Source organism: Falco cherrug, chromosome 1 (assembly GCF_023634085.1).
Source record: "Falco cherrug isolate bFalChe1 chromosome 1, bFalChe1.pri, whole genome shotgun sequence".
Lineage (NCBI taxonomy): Eukaryota > Metazoa > Chordata > Aves > Falconiformes > Falconidae > Falco > Falco cherrug.
Genome location: NC_073697.1, coordinates 16,786,200 through 16,805,602, shown reverse-complemented (window position 1 = coordinate 16,805,602; position 19,403 = coordinate 16,786,200). Strand labels below are relative to the sequence as shown.

At 35.7% G+C, this 19,403-nt stretch overlaps 1 protein-coding gene across 4 annotated transcripts in view; it reads left to right on the top strand.

Annotated features, from left to right (window-relative positions):
• The window catches only part of LRBA (LPS responsive beige-like anchor protein), a 410,948-nt gene that overhangs the window by 53,527 nt on the left and 338,018 nt on the right, over positions 1–19,403 (top strand). For all 4 annotated transcript variants that reach the window (XM_055700881.1, XM_055700879.1, XM_055700880.1 and 1 more), the window contains exons 13-21: positions 108–276; positions 2,185–2,264; positions 3,798–3,860; positions 5,638–5,735; positions 7,908–8,000; positions 8,811–8,919; positions 9,460–9,541; positions 11,230–11,353; positions 11,572–11,764. In XM_055700881.1, coding sequence (XP_055556856.1) covers positions 108–276; positions 2,185–2,264; positions 3,798–3,860; positions 5,638–5,735; positions 7,908–8,000; positions 8,811–8,919; positions 9,460–9,541; positions 11,230–11,353; positions 11,572–11,764 — 1,011 coding nt within the window. The remainder of the gene's footprint in view (positions 1–107; positions 277–2,184; positions 2,265–3,797; positions 3,861–5,637; positions 5,736–7,907; positions 8,001–8,810; positions 8,920–9,459; positions 9,542–11,229; positions 11,354–11,571; positions 11,765–19,403) is intronic.

Genomic DNA, 19,403 nt, shown 5'->3' with positions numbered 1-19,403 from the left:
ATCATATTTCTTTAAGACATTTTAATAGATGGAATTTAAGAATGCAGTTGTCTGATGTGCTGCAATTTTGCTATAATGATTTTTAATCTCCTGATTGGGTGTTGTAGGTTCAGCTGATCCTGTACACTTACCTGTCTACTGAGTTCATTGGCACGGTTAACATATATGGTGCAATCCGGCGGGTTGGGACAGTTCTTTTGGTCATGCATACCCTGAAATATTATTACTGGGTAGTCAATCCTCAGGATCGCAGTGGTATAACTCCCAAGGGCATAGGTATGTATTCATTTCTACTCTAACAAGCTGATGTTTATTTAAAAAAAAAAACCCTTGTATACAATGTGTAGGATAGAACTGTAAAAGAATTGTATTTTAATGGGGTGGGTTCACTGTAAGGGTTTGAGCAGCGTGCTTTTGTCCATAGGATATTCTTGAAAGCTTTTTGATAATCTAATGGAAAATTTCTTAAGAAGTCATATCCTCTGTTATCAAAGACCTATGTGAATTAATACTAGATAGAGCTGGTCAGAGAAATGGTAGGATTTTGGAAGTGTAAATCTGTGCCTGAGAATGTGGTCTCTTTATGGAGCTTGTTCAAGTACTGGACAGTCTTTAAGTGCTTGATAATAGCGGTATAGCTGAAAACAAGCATACTGAGTCTATCTGACAAGTGTAGGGAGCTGAACTTGTTGCAAAACTGCTTAATAAGCGTGCTTAATCCAGACAGTGAACTCATGGCAAAAGTAATAAGAAATTTAGAACAGGTGTCTACTACTTGTCATTGACACGGAAGACAGCACAAGAGTACTTACTGATCCTAAGACAAAAAGCAAAAGGAATAGCTGCATGACTAAGAAATCCGTACTGTAAAAGAAACTGGGAGAAGTGAGACGTGCACCAGCATAACGTAAACATGTGCAGATGGAACTGGCATGGATAAGGGAATTGAGGCTGTTTGGGAAGTAAGACTTTATGACCCTTCTAATTGTTGTTCTGTGTTTTATGGGGCTGGGCACACAGCCTTGGCAAAGGATTAATTAAAATCTCTTGTCTCTCCTGTATGGAAGAAAGAAAGGCTCTGGAATTTCAGAGAGAGAAGCATGTGATGAAAGAGATCTAGATACACTGGGAGTGAGTGCTCCTCAGTTATGTTCAACTTCCTGCCAGCAACTTCTCAAAATGACCAACCCTTCCTGTTAAGAGGGTTGCAAAGGTGGTTTTGTAGTATTTTGCATCCTGTAAGGAGCGAAGCATGTGTGTGTTCTCCTTTTTTAGTGAAGATATAGCTTTACTTAATTATTTTCTGAACAGATTTCTTAAGCCTGAGGCAAGTGTGTGTGTAGGATAGTCTTACTAATACAGTTTAATGGCCTATTGACTAAACGGATCTATATTGAAAATAACTATTCTTAATCAAATACGCCTGTGGGCCTATACTGCATAAAACCAGATTTGTATGATCACTTACACTTGCTAGTTAGTTTGCTTTTCCGTGATGATAAAGATCATAAGAACTGTGAACCTATGAGCAAATGTAAAAACTATCCCTAAAAATATATTTGCTTTCTGTATGAAAGCTTTTACTTGGCTTTGACATTTAGTTGCACCTGTTTTTTTAACCTTTCTTCTCCTGGGAACTGCTCAGTATTTGAGTATTTAAAATGTTTCAGTGAAAGTCTGCTTTACACAGGAATGGCAAAACCAAGTTCTTTTGACTTTGAGTTAACAAATCAAGTCACAGCTTTCGAGGTAATCTTTATATATAAGATTGGAAGATTGATTTTTTTTTTTTGTTGTGTATATAGCCAGTATGTAATAATGGCATATAGTTCTTCCTTTGAGCTTCAGCAGAACCTTAAAAACAATTGTAAATTGCAAAAATCTGAAATCTGGGAATTCTGACATAAAGTTCTCATATCAGTCTTTGCATGGAATAGGTTCATAGACACTGCAAGGAAGTGGTAAAATCGTGAAAAGAATTTGGAGGGGTTGGGCATTTTGCTAATAAACAGTGTTAAAATGCATTACTGTTTTGTAGGCTGAAGTGGAAGAAAGGTAACTTTACTTAGAACTGTGCTCTCTTCCCCCAGAAAATGCCTTTTATTTTTCATTACGTGAAAATGCATACTATGATAATAACAACTGTTAATTTGCATGTCATATATCTACTTTCTTCTTTTGTAGATGGACCACGGCCTACTCAAAAAGAGATTTTATCTCTGCGAGCATTCTTGTTGATGTTCATTAAGCAACTGGTGATGAAGGTAGGACAACTTTAAATTATGATAGGATATCTAAGTTTCTTTGCATAAAGAAATACTCTTTAATACAGCATTTTTTATTAAGCATGTTGAACTTTGTAAACAAATAAGTAAATAAAAATACCATGTCAGGTGCATCTTTGTTGTGGCTCTTGCCACAGACAGCAGTGCTAAAGATAAATTTTTCTCTTTTTTTTTAAGCTGTTTTTATTAAAAGTAAAGCTGTTAGATCATTAATATAGAAATGTTTACTACTGGGGAAATAAGTATTTGATTCCATTTTTGGTTTTTTTGGGTAAGAACACTATCACCTGCATCAGAAGTGCTTATAGACTAAAGAACATCATTGAATATTATAGGCTGTAGGCCAGTAGGACAGAGGAGCATAAGAAAGACTTACTCTATCAATAAGTTTCACAGCTGTTCGTTAGACATTAGATGAATATTGAAATTCAGCAGTTGTGCTTATAGACTCGTCTTAACCCTTTCCTATTGTAAGCCCTGATCTCTCTCTCCTTCTGCCCCTTCAGTAGACTGACTTTTCTGTGTTTGAATCCACCTCCCTTTCTCTCCTTTTCCCCTGCGTGGCTCAGGGACCAGTATGCTCTCTGTACTGCTAGCCTTAGCCCCAGCAGTATGGAGAGTAACTACCAGAAAAACTCTGCTTTTGACTCTCATACTCTTCCTTTAAATAGGATGTTCTGCAGTTTGAAGTATTGGGGACAATTTAGCTGTCAAACTCTAAAGGACTTTCTTTAAGTGTTAGCTTCATTTTATTTATTTATTTTAAATATCTGTCAGAGATTTATAACTTGGACAGTTTTGGAGAGTGTTTCACAAGAACAGTAAAAAGCGTGTCCATCATAAAAGACTGATTCTTGTGCACGTTTTCTATTTGGACACAGTGGTGCAAAATCTTTTCAGGAAACGAGACTTGCTTTAAAAAATAAAAGCCTTAGAAATGAAGAAGGCTGCTTTTCCCTACCCTCATCCTGTTCTTAAACTTTTAGGTTTTATATTATTTTCACCCGAAAAGACCTCAAGTCGTATTCCTGACATAGACATCATAAATTATTTAAATATCTGCAAAGTTGATAGCAACTGAAGGTAGGATTCTGCAGTGGAAAACAGGAAGTGTAAACTCAGCTGTAGGCATAGCTCACAGGCTTATAATGAAACATCCAGGTCTACTTTTAAATCCTTCTTTTTACCTTAACTTTTCCATTAATAGGAAGCTCTGAGTTCAAATTGTCTTTATCATTTAACATGTGTTACTCTAACAATTTCATGTACTATATTAGTATATTGCTAATTTTTATGCCTTTTTTGGAGTTGTCTTGAAGCACTTTTATAACTTTCAGTGGGTATTTTTTGGGCAGGGAAAAAGCTAGCTTCCAGCTATGAAGCTATTATAGTACCAAGGGAAAACAAATTTGTCTTGTGGGACATGCTTTGTCTGTAATGTTTGTAATGCTCTTTTGGGAACAGTACTTTTGTACTTGAAGGATGATAATTAAAACCTGATTGTTTTTAAAGGACTATGGAATAAAAGAAGACGAATTGCAGGCTATCCTCAATTATCTGCTCACCATACATGAGGTAATCTTTAACTTGGGGTGTGTGTGGCAGGAGTGGTGTGCTACTGCTGCTGTTTGTGACCACCAAATATTTGAATTTTTTCAAATATTACCTTCTTTGTGCCACAAGAGGGCTCTGTAGAGGAAGTAGCAGACATTGTCCAACTCTTTAGTGTGGTGTACTGAATTGCCAATATTCCTGCAGTGATTTAAGCACTATGTTCAATGTTAGATTGAAGTTCATTAAGCCAGTAAGTCAAAATGGTTTCTTATGTTGTTCTGCAAACCGATTTACCAAGCAGGAGAAACAGATGGTGAGACTGACTTAAAAAAAAAAAAAAAAAAAAAAAAAAAAGACAAAACCTTGTTTTATGCTGCCTAAGTAATATTTTTTGTTTTGTTTTTTCTTTCCTTTTTATTTTGCTTCTTAAATAAAGCAGTAAAATTGAAAACATGCATTAAAAAATAAAGATGTATGTTAATGGCATCTAAGAGAAGCATATAAACTTAATTGGGAGAAAATGTTGGTTACCACTGATACATCTGCATCTTCATATTTTAGCACCAGGAAAAGGCACTTTATGCCAGATGCAACATCAAAGACAAGGGAAATGGGGACATAAATCTAACTGATCTCATCTCTGTAAGGGTGCTTGAAATGGGTAAAATAAGGAATTAATTGAACTTCATTTCAAGCAGTATGAGGTTTTTTTTTCTTCTTTTGTTTACACCTATATGTTTTCCTTTTATTCTGTGGGCTGGTTGCTACTACTTGGTGGTACCATGGTCAAGAAATTTGATTCTACTTTATATGGAGGTATACAAAGTAAGTCTTGGTAACGTGTAAAAGTAAACCAAAATAGGAGAAGCTTTATATAGTCTTCACATGAGGGGGTGACATTTTCACTATTTTAGCAGTTTGTGTGGTCAAGTCTAAAAGATCAATGAATGCTGAATCCCACAGAATTAGGTATCTAGCTGTAAATTCAGAAAAACATCAACGAAAAAAGTAAAATTCAGCCTTTTTACAGGACTTGTTCACCAGTGACAGCACCTGTAATGCAAGTTAATATTGTCGGGTGAATACAATTGTTCAAGGGGTGTAAAACCGGTCTAATAGAGAAAGAATCTGACTGTTCCGACGTGTTGGGAAATGGGTTGGTATTTTTTAAAATAAACTTTCATTTTAATACCACAAAGAATGGGAAAAGACAACGGCTGCATTTTGCTACTTTGTAGCTTATTATTTTAATTCCGATTAACTTCGAACAAATTAATAAACTGTTGTTTAGAGTGCTTTAGGCTAATAGTGTGGAAAAATTTACTAAGCTTGAATACCTGTTTTAAATGTTGTCTATGGCAGGTGGTGGTATGTTTGGTTTTTGTTTTTTCCTTGGGGTGGATATTTGTCAGTAATGATTTTGCATTAAACACCACCTTGTGTCCCAGAACATGTGCAGCAGTTTATTTCTAGCTCCTGTGCAGTAAAAGAAGGGGTAACACACATGCAAACAGATGAGCGTGTGTGGAGGGAAACAGCATAGTCCAATAGTCTGTTCCCTGTCAAAGGCTTATATCCCAGACACAGATGTATCACTTCTCACTCTAGAAAATAAAGTATTTACTTCAGTAGTGTGTTCTTCTGTTCTTGCCTTTTGATCCTGGCCTAATTTTTTTTGGTCCTTAGTTTACTATTACTCTCCAGATAATTTTGAAATGTTTTGTAGTGTGTTTTTTAACCAAAGCATGTTCTAGCGTACATGCATTTTTAATTCAAACATGTAACTTTTGTTTAACAGGATGACAATCTAATGGATGTCTTGCAGTTACTTGTTGCTTTGATGTCAGAGCATCCCGGTTCTATGATCCCTGCTTTTGATCAGAGGAATGGATTACAGTAAGTTTGAATTTTGTAAGTGGGCAAAAAGAAATAGTATTTTGACCATAATGTTGCGTGCTAGAATTTCCACGAAATCTGAAAGGCCCTCATCAGTGGGTGTGTTGCAGTCTTAGACTCCTCATCTTGAGAGATTTTTGTGTCTGGGTGTTCTTTTGACAACAAGTGATGTTGGATTTACTGTCAATGAGGTCTTTTTTTTTAATGTTTCCAAGCTGTCAGTCATGCTTAAACAGGTAGTGATCAATTTGAGTTAGTCTATACATTGATGTTAAGTCTTCATCTACTAGTGCTTAGTCTTTAGCCTCCCATTCTTAGATATGAACTGAAAGTGGGCTGACAAAAATTGGTTCAGGTTTCTTCTGATCTTTGTTAGTTTTCTTTCCTTTTCTTTTTTTAAGCATGTAAAGCATTATGGGACTTTTGCAGAAGAAACCTTTTATTTGTTTAAATTTAGCACTTTGTGGTATGGATTGTTCACAATCTTTTTTTCAGCAAACAAAAATATTGTTTAACACTGTGAGAGAAAAGTAGGGAAAGTAGCAAATTCTACTTACAGTAAAAGCACAAGAGAAGATCTGCTAGAAAGTCTAAAGGTTATGACTCTGATTTTGTGTTGTGGCTCTCAGAGGGTAGTCACATTATTGAACTTCTCTACTTTAAAATGAACCTGCCTGTACATAGTGGGGGAAAAAAATTGGAACAGGCAAACAAATGTAAGAACTATTCCTAGAAGGGTTTGTGGAGTAGTAATTCTCTTGCTGTGTAAAGGCAGAGTCTCATTTCATACATTTTGTTGCACCTATTGGTTAACCCCTATTTATACATACATTTTTTTCAGTTGCCCTTTCTCAAGAGACGACATTCTGGCATGTTCATAATTGTTTTCTCTGCTTTTAGTGCTAGGCTGATTATTTTTTTTTTACCCATTTTCTTCAGCTTTGACTTCATTTGTATGGTAATGTATCATGCTTTGGGAAACTAATAAAAACTATAAATAACAAAATATTTGAATGTCATGTTGGGTCTCCAGTGCAATATGTTTGTTTTTTATTTAACAACTGGCAGTAGATATTTTCTTTTTTATTTACTAGTATATGGTCATGTCAATATGAATAGTGAGTCCACAGTGAGAAATCACTTTGTTTTCCTGTCTCATTTGTTACGTTCCTTGCTCCTGTATTGTCTCCAGTCACTTAACGGGTTTTTGTATGCTTATTGATACATCTGCTTTTTCTAATTAATATTCTTGACATTTAAAAATAGTTTTATAAAGCTTTATAAATACTTGCAGTTTTTAAATAATTTTTAAATGCTAGTCTAATTTCATTTTATTTGGGGAGTGGAAGATACATGTGATGAGATCTGTGTACTATTACAGATTGAATTGGTAATGTCAAATATATGTAAGGTTACTGGACACTTCCCACTGTAAACTGTACTTCCAATTATTTATTAATTTACTAGACTTTCATCAGTTACATGGACACTTTCCTTGCTGTTTTTGTTACACTCTCGTTTTCTTTCTTGGCAAAACTTCAGCTAGAACTGTTCAGCTAGTCAGGTCTAGTACTTCACTACAAACATGCTCCTAGCTCCCTTTAGCTTTGTTCTTACACCTTCCAGTGGAAAAATCATAAATGGGTGTAGAGCATAATCGTAAGGAGGTGAAGAGCAGAAACCAGTGTAGGTGAAATGAGAAGAATGTCTCCTGACTCGATGTCATTATCCCTCCTCAGGGAGCAATAGAATACACAGATGTCAAATATTAGGGCTAGTAATAAATCCCCCTCCATACAGGGCTATTCCTATCCAGCCACATTTATACTAAAAAGTTGCTTGCTTAGTTTTCTGGGTAAAATATCAGATTAAGACAGTTCTCAAAATAGGAACTGCAGCAGCCTTTCACAGCATGTTTTATGTATTGGTATTTGAGAGATATTTAGATTAAATTAAAAATCTCTAAATGTAATTATAAAATGTGAATTCAAACACTCTTGTGCTGTTAAGAGAAATGTCATGCTGTTTTTTGTGGACTTTTAATAGTCGTTCTTTTAAATTAAGCTCAGATACACAGCAATTTTTGGAATGAAAAATTAACTGCAGTAGACTGCAAATAAATTTGTATTTTGACTATTTTAGAAAACACTATTTTGTGTTTTCTCTACTTAGGGTTGTCTACAAGCTTTTAGCATCACAAAGTGAAGGCATCAGGGTGCAAGCTCTAAAAGTGATGGGATATTTCTTAAAGCATCTTGCTCCAAAGTAAGTATTGATTTAGGTCCTAAAACAAGCCCCACCTCTCCCCGCCCCCCCCCCCCCCCCCCCCCCCCCCGAAGGAAAAAAGGTAGGTTTTTACACATATATGCCATGGTGTATGTATATGTATCTATTTGTACAGTAAAAAAAGCTGTACTGGAGGTTAGTGAGTAAATACGCTTCACTGAATAGAAGCTACTATTCTTCAAGTAACCTTCAATTTGTTTGTCACTAATACATTTCTGATATGGTGGAATGGAATTACTTGTTACTGGCAGCTAGCGTCCAGGCATTATCACTTCCTTACCAGGTTCATTTAATACTTGCAGTACGGCTACTTGCTTTTTAAAGTTGTCTTTTTCCATAATTCCACAGAAATCAGTAGCAAGAATTAGACTGCTGAGATTGAACCCCATGTTACTTACTGAGAACTAAATCTAATATGTCACAAGTTGACTACAATAGTAGGTAACTAGTGAGATCGCTGTCCATGGTTGTATTTTTGAGTGAAACGAGGACAAAGATGCCCTTTCCTTAGTGTTTATCAAGAAATCCCTGTGGGTGTGTTCCAGCTTCTTGGGCCTGCGGATGGGTAGACTGCATTTATGGAAGAAAGTTAGCTGTCGTCTGTCTGTCTTCAGCAAGTGACTTATCCTTTCAGAATTTGAATCGTCGCCCTTTTCCTTAATGAAAAGTGAAAGACAAGGGAAAAAATGAAAAAGATGTTTCCAGTGATTTCATATTTCTTGGGGCACACTGTTGAAGCTTTTTTTTCCCCTAAAGCAAGTTGAATTTTATCTTTCTGTACTATTTTAGGAGAAAAGCTGAAGTCATGCTTGGACATGGATTGTTCTCTTTGTTGGCTGAAAGGCTGATGCTTCAGACAAGCTTAATCACCATGACCACATACAATGTCCTATTTGAGGTAGTAATATACTGTAGTTAGGATCCAATCTTCCTAATTACTTGTAAGACATGTTAGAAAATTGCTTACATATTTGTGTTGATATGTTCCAGATGACATTAAACCTTAGTGTGATGCAGCTGAGTGCTGCTTTTTTCCAAAGCTCACTACTTGAGATTTTCCCCCCTCCCCCTGCCCCAATTTGGTGATGCTTATTATGAACAATTCTAGATTATGAGTAACCTGAATGTCTCGAGCAGACACTCATATTTTACTATAGCAATGATCTTGCCTTATGATGATTGTTTTGGTTAGATTCAGGTTTCTCTTCCACTGTACTTAAAATAACAGTGTCTGCTTAAGAGAAAGCAAAAAAAAATAGTTTAGAGTAAAATTTTAGGTACAGGATGAAATACATTATCAAGTTAGACAAATGGGGTTTTGGTTAATTTTTGGAACCCTGGAGAAATAACGATGGTGCTGTATGAAGGATGTATCCAACTATTTTTCAGTGAGCTGTCTTTATGAACATTGATATGGCATCTTCTTCTTTCTTGCTAGATTCTGACTGAACAGATTTGCACTCAAGTGATACATAAACAACATCCTGACCCAGATTCAACAGTGAAGATACAAAATCCTCGTAAGAATGATACATGTTTCCAAGTGCTACCATATGAAAAATTTGCTCTAAAAAGCTTATTAATTACATCCACCAGTCTTAATTCTGATCTGTTTCACATGCTTTCATAAAAAAGGAAAGATAATGTGCATTTAGTTGGAGTTATTTAGGAAGTATGTCTCTATAGCTTTTGAAAGAGGTTTTACATGTCTAAATGTGTATGTAGTTCATAACTCACCATTTTTGGCTGTGCAGTCATGTTAGGAAATGGTTTTTCAAGACTTCCATGCACAGGATACTTTGATTTAATACATGTTAAGGTTCCTGCAAAATTCTGATTGCATTATTTAGTGATGTCAGACTAAATTACCTGAAACATGGAAACAGCCTTCATCTTATATTACATTCAGTATGACAATACTAGATGGAAAGTAGGAGAAATGTATCTGCTCGCTGTTTTGGTTAGCCTACTTTATGGGAAATACCTTGATATGAAACTTTAGATCTAGTCTCTTGAACTAAGAGACAGTACTGATCTCCTTTACTGAATCATATGCATTATTGATGTGCTCTGCTTATAATACAACGGTCTTATGATAGCTTTTGGAGTTAATTTTTTTTCTGGAGAAATAATAGATTTTTCATTTTCATAGCTGCTTTGTGATTCAATGTAGGTCATAGTTGTGGGTTTGCTTCTTGTGGCAAGTGGGGAAAGAGAAAGGAAAGCAAAGCAGATACAGAGGAAAGAAAACCAGTTGCAGTATGCCATTTGCCTTCTGGTAAATCTGTATGAAGCAAGAGATGTGAAGACATTTCTGTTACTTTCTCTTAAGATTTTTTTTTTAAGTTGGGAGTCACTGCTGTGGTTAATACAGATTATTTGTACTGTGAAGTATGAGTCTGGAACTATCTAGGTCTAGCAGGAAGAGCGATTTCTAGAGGACCTTTTTAAGATCAGTGCTAATATTGGATAAGGAATTTATCTTCTTAAAGAAATTGTACAATGTGAACTGAAGATCACAGTGACCATGTTCAAATTGCACCCTAATTCATTTACAATGTCAACTTTTTTTTAAAGTAACAAGAACAGTGGCTGCCCCACTGCTTCAAAAAGTGGCATGTACTCGCAATTTTGACTGTCTTCTAAAAACACAGGAAACATTATGCTTATAAGAGATAAAATTTTATGTCGGGAGGGTTTTGTCCTTTTTCTCAAACTTTTTTTTTTGTAACAAATTGTAAAGTATAATCCAAAGTTGTTCATTCTTCAAAAATTCAGTATTATTAAAGTAGAGCAAAATCTATGCATTTTTCTCATATATTGATTTTGTAATAGATACATCATATTATGTGAACTTCCTTGAAAAAGGTTCTGACAGATTCTGATAGCTTGTCATTTGTCATGCAGTAAGATTGGTGTTGCATAAACCTGATAATTCAAACAGAAATACAGAATAATTGAACTTGGATTCCATTTTCTTCAGCTGTATAGGTCTGCAAATCCCCCTGATGGTGACCAGATTTGAGAAGTCTTGGAGGAAGGGATTTGTATTATTTAAACCTTCTACTCAAATAGAGATGTGCTTTTTTCTCAGTATAAAACTTCTTTATGTAGCATCACTTTTCTTGTACAAACAATATTGGAATATGTCCTCTATCTTATGCTGTGTTTAGTACTAATGCTTCGTTGTTCATGAACTGTTTTACAGAGATTTTGAAGGTTATTGCAATCCTGCTACGTAATTCTCCACAGTGTTCAGAAACTCTGGAGGTTCGGCGAGCCTTTCTTTCAGATATGATTAAACTTTTTAATAACAGCAGAGAAAATAGGAGGTAAGATAGCTTGCTATATGCACATGTATACGAAGCAAGTAACAAGGTCTTCTAGTAAATTAGACTCATTAAGCAGATGTGGTTTCTTTGCTATTTGGAAAATTCGATACTCTAGTACATAGCAATTGTTCTAAACATGTTGAATTCCTGACTTAGCTGATGTATATTTCTAAGATATATTTTGAAATTTGATTAGATAACACGTGTGTATTTTGCAGGAGTTTGTTGCAGTGCTCCGTTTGGCAGGAGTGGATGCTTTCCCTTTGCTGTTTTAATCCGAAGACTTCTGAGGAACAGAAGATAACTGAGATGGTGTATACTGTATTTCGAATTTTGCTCTACCATGCAATCAAATATGAATGGGGTGGCTGGCGTGTTTGGGTGGATACATTGTCAATCACACATTCAAAGGTGAGTGTCTGAAATAGTCGGGAAATTTTATTATGCTGTGTAATTAGATTTAGAGCCTTAAAGCACTGTATCATATAGTGAGATAGTCTTGAATGAGGATCAGTAGTTAAATAAAAGCCTCTTGTTTATATCTGTTGCTGAGCATAACTTTCTAGTTGACAATTTTTTGTTGTTGCTCAGATTGTAGTAGTATTAGTTTATATTGAAAGTGGCACATATTTTCAAAAATGAGATAAATTTCAGGAGCGTTTAGGAGAAAATTTAGTGCTGGTTTTGCTTTTTGATAATGACATGAACACAAGGTGGCGCACCATATCTATTCATAAACAAAAATACCTTTTAGTAACATCAAAAGGCTGTAAAACAAAACAAAAGTGAAAAGCAAAGAAGTCCAAGTTGAGACGAACGCTTCAGCTGTTAAGCTGTCGCAGAGTACAGGGTGCGAACACATATCCTCAGTACGAATGAAACTATTACCCTTTACTCTTCTGATTTTTGGGTTGTAACAACCGGAATTATATCATAAAAATTATTAGTGGATCTGCGAACCAAGGCACGGTTGTATAAAAGAGAACTGCCCTGCCTTATTCTGAACAAAAGTGTGAGGCTGGTATGGCCTCATATTTTGGTTTATCAGAAATACTTACTTAAAGTCAATTAAATTGCAAATTCTGTATTTCTAAATATGTGAAACTTAACAGTGTGAAAAGAACATCTGTGAATTCTTAAGGTCACTTTATGGTTCTAAGGAATTGTTAGCATTTCTGAGGTCCTTCATTTGTATGAATTTTCTTCTCAAAAACAGTCGGTCTGTAGACAGCAAGAATACTGTGGTTTTGCAGTTCTGTTTATCACATTCATAGCTTGATGGTGGATTATAGGGCTATGGGGAGACAAATGTAGAAATCTATATAATAACTGTGTGAAATAATATCATTAAATAATCACTTAGCTAAATGGAATCCAGGTGCAAAGAATCCAGGGCCAAACTTCAACGCTCGTAGAGATCCCGTTTTATTTGTTGAAATGTCCTTAATCTTCTTTTGAGTTAGCTCTGCAGTCTTCAGAAATCCTGTTTCCTCACTTTTCCCCAAGATGCAGAGGGCGTGAGTGGATTAGATTGTACGATGGCAAGCTGTAGTCAGAGTAAAGATCCCTAACGTGCTTTTATAGAAACTGGCATAATTCAAAGCATTTGTGTGATTGCTGGGTAACTGCCCCAGGGAAGGGTGGAGAGGTGAGTGAAGGAAGGCCACCTTTCTGCCTCAGTTATGTGGAGCTTTGGTGTACTGAATTTAAAAATTGTCGAACATGTTATCTTATAAGCTTTAGTTCTTTCTACTCTTAAATTCTTTTTGTTAGATAACGTAATATCAGAAATCTCATTTAAGTAGTTTCTATGTCAAAATGATTATGTGGATTTTTGGTCATTATCGTTAGTGACTTAATGTGGCTAATCAATGGCCTAGAGGTCATAGAGGGAAAACCAAATATTTCTATTGTGATGCTACAGCCAAGTGTTAAGAAAGACCCCACAGTTTTAGAAAATATTGAAAAAATTGAGGTACAGGTAATGTTACTTTTGGCTGGTGTTTTTTTCAAAAGGCTGTATTTTTTTGTGCAGTACTGTAGTGAAAGAGAAAATTACATGCTTTACTCTCTGTGTTTCTCCATTTGGTTTCTGGCGTGGTGAGGTATCCTTGGTTGTAGAAGTAACTTCCAGTATCAGTTTTCCCAAGCCTAACTTTGTTGGCTTTCTGTTCAGTATGTAAGGACTACTTGTTCTTCCAACCTATTTCAGACGGAGTTTTACCATGGCAAGGGTAAAAGCGTGTGAGTGTGGACAGAAGTAGCAGCAGAGCGGTGGTGTAATTTTGAAGGAATCGTAAAGTTCAGTTTATTTGGCCGTTGCTGCTAAGATTGTCCGCTTCCAGAAGCCTAAATGAAAATTATTAAACAACAAAGGCACCCAGAAACTACCTTAACAATAGTGATATGAATGATGATGCAGTAATCGAGGATTTTAAAATTGGATTTTTTCCCTTTATTATGCATTTGCCATTTGTACTTTTTATAAATAATACATGCAATTATTCAACTGGCAATATAACTACCTTTTAATTACATAAGCATAAGTGGATAAATTACAGAAAAGCTCTTCATGGTAAAACTTTATTAATCACTTGAAAATGTCCTTATAAACTGATATTAATATCTAATGATAATGAATTTTTAATCCCTCTAATTTTGCTTGTTTTGAATATTCTTGTATCCTGTTATACCAATATTGAGATTCATATAGATTCACACATAACATAGTGTAGACGTAATTCAGTGGGCAAATTGTTTGATGCTAAGTGCATCTCAGAAGTTTTTGATTTCTAGCATGCTTTCAAAGTAATGTGGGAATTATGGGAACAAAAGTATTTCCTTAACATTGCTAAGAGAATAACCAATTTGTGTTTTTATTATTTCATCTCTAATTGTATTGGGTTACTGCTTATTTTTCCTTTTTACAACCCTTTGCGCTGTTCTTGCCACTAATTTATAACACCATTCTATGATAAAGAACTAGTACATAAAGGACTAGTGTTACAGAATTGGATAGGTTTTGCAGAGCTACACATCAAGATACATGCAGCTGCTATAAAAAGCCAAAGAAACTCAATTGCAATTTTATTGTCCAGTTTGATAGATTTCCTGCCACCTTTGTAGCAGGGAAGCTGTTTGTCACTGTAACCCTCTCCTCCAACAGCTGCACAACGTTTTATAAGCAGCAATGGCTTTGTAGCATAATTGCACTACATTGGTTTACTAGCACCCAGAACTTAGAAGCTGTGTGTAACCTTTTTAAAGCCAAATTTCATAGTATTACTCATGTATTTTGTTCATTTCCATATTATATTTTTTGATGTTTTCCAAGTATTAACACAGTGTATACAAAGGTGTTTAATCTGTGGCTTCTAGTTCAATAAACGTTAATGAAAATATTAAATCGCCACTCTAGTTTGTTCTAACTGGCCAGTGCTGAATTTATGAAAGCATCTAAGAACTTCTGTTTTTTGAACAGCGTAACCATACTAGCTAGGCCTTAGATTTTATCTGTCTAGCCATGTTACTGTGTAAAAAGGACCAATGAGTTTGGGGTTAATAATAGGAAACAAGTAAAGAATGCTGGACAACTTGCCTTTTTGACCTTTCGGCTTCACCGAGTGTTAAAAGAATATAATGATTTAGACAGTACAATACACTCCTAAATTATATGAATGTTTTAAGCTGCTGGGAAGAACTAACATTTGCTTATCTCAGGCCCTTAAGTATATTTTACTACTTTAAAAGTTGCTTCATGTTACCATGTGATTTAGTTAAAGAGAAGATATTTGGGATAAATTCTGATGTGTTTTTTTAGTGGCTCAAGAAATTTTCCTGGACTAAGACACAGAAATGTTAATATGTATAAGCTACAGGTTTATTGCTGTATAATTGGAAATACTTTGTTCACTGATCTGAATGAGAGGTAGTATAATCTTAAAATGTTAGTACTCTGACTTTAACATATGATGTGTTTCTAAATAATTGTTAGTTTTCAGTCTAAGAAGTGTAGTTGTAATAAACATTGAGTGTTAAGTGAAATTGTATGTTCTTTGGTGCCTTGTTCATTTAATACAGGAGGGGGAAAGAAAAAAAAAAGGTGTACGTAACATTTACTTGTGTTATTTTTGCCTGATTTTTGTCACTATCAGGGGAGGGAAAACTGGCAAAAGCAGCAAAGATTAGATGGTGGAGGACTTAATATACAATGGCAATTTAAAAACTAATTTGCAGAGAAGTGAACGTGACTCTAGATTTAGAAGGTAACAAGCTATTGGGATCTCTTGACTCTAAATCCCATTGGTGTTCATGAGTTATTGAGGACAGTTTTGTCTCCGTTTTTGCTGCCTATCTTGAAGAAGGTAGAGTCTCCCATGATGTTACATGTGGGCATTTTTAGCTCTAGGGCATTTTGAAGGCTTCAGATGTTCTTTGGTCCCCTGAAAAACGTCTGCATGGCCCTGAGGGGCAGCAGAGGTAGCTAGCCAAGAGGGTCACTGTGATACTGCAGGTTTTTGATTTTCAGTTGTGCGATGCCCAACAGATCAATGAAGCAAGGCTGGGGGAGGTGCAGCTTAAGCAGCACACTTGAAATACTTAAATATGGGGTTCATTCTTAATGGTCTAAATAGTTTTTTAATTAAAAAAACAGTGCTTATTAGAGATAGAAATGGTTTTCAGGGGGATCACCTGATTTACGGGGAGCAGAAGGAAGTTGGAGGTTGGAATGTGCAGCCTCCTTTTAAGGTGTACCCTTCAAGATTGTGGTTATGACAGAATCCTTCACCTTTTCTAGGTGTTGCCTTGTTACAGCTTTATAGTAGGTGTGTGGGAAGGCTTTTCCTTATCAATGCCTCTGAGAAGAAAGTTATTTTCATTATTCAGCAGACAGAATGGTTGTGAGGAGGGATCTGTACCACTGATGGGCTCTTTATGCATACAGCATGTATGGTTAATGGGGAGCTACTCAATCTCATTATTCACTCAGTTTGAGTGGGACGTCACGAATAAAGCTGCAGAATGCTAACATTTGACTAATTCAGACTGAAAGAAAAATGTGAAATAGGGGATAGGAATAGAGTGAGCAGGGTAAACTGAGAATTTTTGAAGCAGGAAAGAACAGGATCAGCTGGGTAGAGGAAGCTGCCCAGAATTCTTAAAAGAAGAGTGTAATAGGGATTTGCTTCTGATTGAGAAGTGCCAGAGGTCCCAAAAGTACCAAAAATGGGAAACATTTGCAGTAGAAAGAACTGATGCATAAAGAGGCAAAGAGCTATGAGAAAGTCTTCCTAAGCAAAGATGACTTGAAGAGAGCATTGATTCTCATCTGTATAACTTGGCCTAAAAATCATTGGAAGATGGGACCTATGTCTGCAGCCTCAAAAATTCTTAGTGGTCGCCTCTGCTATTGCTGCAGGGTTTGAGGCAAACTTCCTTCATACTTGCTGCTACCTGTATTCAGGTTTTGGCAGTTTTGTGGCTGTGGGGACTGAACTGGGCCTCTGGACCATGAATTGAAATGATGGATGTGGCGTCGCTGCTGCGGGGCTGCCAACAACATATGAAGACATTGGAAAAAGATGGCTAAAGAAAGAAGGTCTATAGCTGGGTATTATGATAATGCAGATTGGTAAACACTAAATTTAGTTACAACATCTAAACATCAGATATGCACAAGGCAGAATTTGAGTCTACTGAACTGTAGGAATAGGGGCAGGGATTGAGACAGAGAAGAAATACATACCCTGAGAGGATAATGTGTTTGTGCCTTGCAATTTAAACAACTTAAAAACAATAGTTACATTAGTGAAAATAAGCAAATACATTTGGTGTGCTGTTTCAGTTTATTATTGTATGGTGGTGTAACAGGTAAGTTATACCTTGATTTGAAAATAAAATGCTGCCAATATACATGAAATTATCTCTCAGATATGCAAAGACTTACAAATTATATTGACTAATACTTGCTTTCTTATTCTGGAAATTATGTACATGCATTTTTTTTTTTTCTCTCAAGCTGAGGAGAAGAAAGGCAAAAGTATTGCTACTTAGCTGAAGATGCAGGAACGTGAAAATGTCTTAGTACAGTGGTTTTATTTCCTTCTTCCCTGCACCCCCTGCCACCTTGTGTGTCAGTGAATGCTTTTTGTGGTGGAAGCTTAGATTCCTAGAAATTTCTCATATGTAGTGTCCTGCGTAATATATGTTAATTTGCTTCTCTTAGCTTTCTTCTGCAAACCACACAGAAATAACCCAGAGATTCTTGAGGTCTTTAAGTCAGTGTATGGTGCACACGGTAGTATTGTTTGTATCGTTCACTGAATTGAAAAATTAGGTTTGATACCTTCAGATATTGGTTTGTCCTGTCTAAACAGACCCGGGTTTTTTGGAGATCAGTTTCTACTTTTGAACAGTTAGTGTTGCTAGAGAAGAAGTGGAAAAACACATAAATAAGTCCTTGTCAAAATATAAAAGTTGTAATGCTTTCTGGAATTATGAAGAGCTTATTGATGGTGTCAGCAGCACAGGAGCTAGTTTGTACTGAGCAGACTCTATACAAGGAAATAGCAGTGCTATATAATTGTCTGACTTGTCTGGCAAACATTCTCTTCCTCTCTTTACTCTACAGAATTGCCCACCTGATAATGAAAACAAGGACAAAATCTTAATGTATAGTTAAAATTTTCTTCCCTGTGTTCTTCAATGCAAATGTCAATCATCTTAACCTTTTTCATTGCTGTATGCTAATTTTTCTCCTTGGCAATTAGGAAATGTTGGATGTCAAATTAAGTTAAAATTAATGGTAAAGGCAAATGTTGCAGTTATTAGCTCACAAGTGTCTTTAACTAGTAGTGCGTAGAAATGCATTCCAAGTTGCAAACAGCTATGGATTAACCATCAAATGATGGTGAAGATTAATGATTGGCCTTTTAGCTCACTAATTTAGAACAATTTCTAGTAATTAATTTTGTACTATCAGCTTTACAGTTGCAAATACCTTAAGGAAAATAAAAAATGACTTAAGTACATTGAAGGTTCTTGTTAACAGTTGTCTCGTAAATTGTTGCACGCTTGCAGATCCTGATGTTTAATCTTTAATAACTTTTTATATTACCTCTCTCTACTTGTATTATTAATCATAATTTCTACTTAATTTTGCATTTTTGTTGATACTGTTTTTGTTAACCTTAGGTATTTTCTCTGTAGGGTGTATTGTTTGGCTTTCTGAACTTGCATGCTTCATAAATGGCATGTCATGCAACAGAAGTGTGTGGGATATTATTTTTGTTAAGCTTAGGTGTGTGTTTTGTAGGGTGCATTGTTTGGCTTTGTGAACTTAGGTGCTTCATAAATGCTGTGTCATGCAACAGGAGTGCGGGGGAAGAATTGTCTAGTGACTCCATTGTAGTACCGCTATTTCTTGGTCTTCTGTCAGACAAATAGAGTGAGCAGAGCTGTTTATACAGCCTTGCTGAAAAGTTGGATTTTACAAAGCATCATTTCTTAAGTTCATTCTCTTTTTTTATGTAAATAAGAAAATACCAAACTCAAAGTGCATGTTTGGAAAACACTGGTTTAGGTAGTCTGCATAATTGTATGCATTGCTATTTCAATTTGAATATTACGGAAAGTACGTTAAGTGACATGAATTATTTCTGATGGATATGGTGGAAGTAGAAATTGCTATCCTTTTTAAGTAGATTTTGGTTGGTTTTGTGAGTGGTGTTCTCCTGTAGTTCTGTACTGTCTGTCTTCTTCACCAGGGTATCTGTCCTTACAGTTTCGTGCATTGCTCTTAAATGAATGTCTATTCGCATCAAATTGTGCTTAGATTTATTTACCTGTAAGTTTGTATTGCCCATCTGTAAATATAAGTTGTCTGTTTTGACCTTCTTTCCACTCTGTGTGTGTGGTAGTGATTAAGAGCACAGTTTGGTTTCTAGAGTGTTGTTCTGTAATGGCTTCCAGACCATGGTCTCATCCCTGTTTAAGATGAGACCGATTGTGAAATTATATTGCATCCCTGTACCATGCATTGTGTTTTTAA